Here is a 730-nt window from a genome sequence, read left to right as displayed (position 1 = left end):
TAAACCTATATTAAAATGTATGTAAACAGAAAGTTACTAAACCTGAGACTAGTAATTGTAGGTTTTGTACTGAGAGGTATTGACACTGAAAAATATATAATGAAGATGAGACCAACTACTTGATAATTTCTACATTTTTTTTCATTTATATGATGAATTATGCCTTTAGATCTTAATCTTTTTAGATAAAAATTCCCCTGATTCAATGTTCTCTGAAAAATGATTGCTATACATTTTTACACATAAGAAATGCCAGAAAACAGAAATTTAAACACCTGTGTGATGTACATAATATGTGAAGACACTATGAAAACAAATTTAAGTCCCACTTCTGTCATTAGAATGAATAGGAGATAGTGTTAATTACAAAAACTGTTTATTTTTCATTATCCCATATCATTTAATGTCCAAGATATAAGTTCTAAACAAAAAAGACCCCCCCTCCCCCACTTTGTACCTTTAATACATTTAGGGATCTTAGGCTCCCAAGTACTGTCGGCTCCACAGACAATAGTGCTGCTGCCTTCCAGGTAAAATCCCTCCAAGCACTCAAAAGTAACCTCCGATTTGTACTGAAATTTTTTTCCAAATCCTGACGCCAGTCTCCCATTCTCCAGCGCCGGATATTCACATTTGACGACTGAAAGGTGAAGAAATTCCAGAATTAATGGAAAGCTGTTTTACAGGGGAAAGAAAAACTAGTGCAAATTAGTAATTTCCCCTGGGAACA

General features: G+C 34.0%; 1 protein-coding gene across 1 annotated transcript in view; it reads right to left on the bottom strand.

The window, feature by feature from the left end:
- The window catches only part of LOC107184836 (membrane cofactor protein-like), a 69541-nt gene that overhangs the window by 8030 nt on the left and 60781 nt on the right, over positions 1–730 (bottom strand). Inside the window, exon 8 of the mRNA XM_015571186.1 lies at positions 458–675. Coding sequence (XP_015426672.1) covers positions 458–675 — 218 coding nt within the window. The remainder of the gene's footprint in view (positions 1–457; positions 676–730) is intronic.

Source organism: Myotis davidii, unplaced genomic scaffold, assembly GCF_000327345.1.
Source record: "Myotis davidii unplaced genomic scaffold, ASM32734v1 scaffold1128, whole genome shotgun sequence".
In the NCBI taxonomy this organism is placed as follows: Eukaryota; Metazoa; Chordata; class Mammalia; order Chiroptera; family Vespertilionidae; genus Myotis; species Myotis davidii.
Note: the sequence above shows the minus strand (reverse complement) of the source record. Positions and strands in the feature narration are given on the sequence as shown.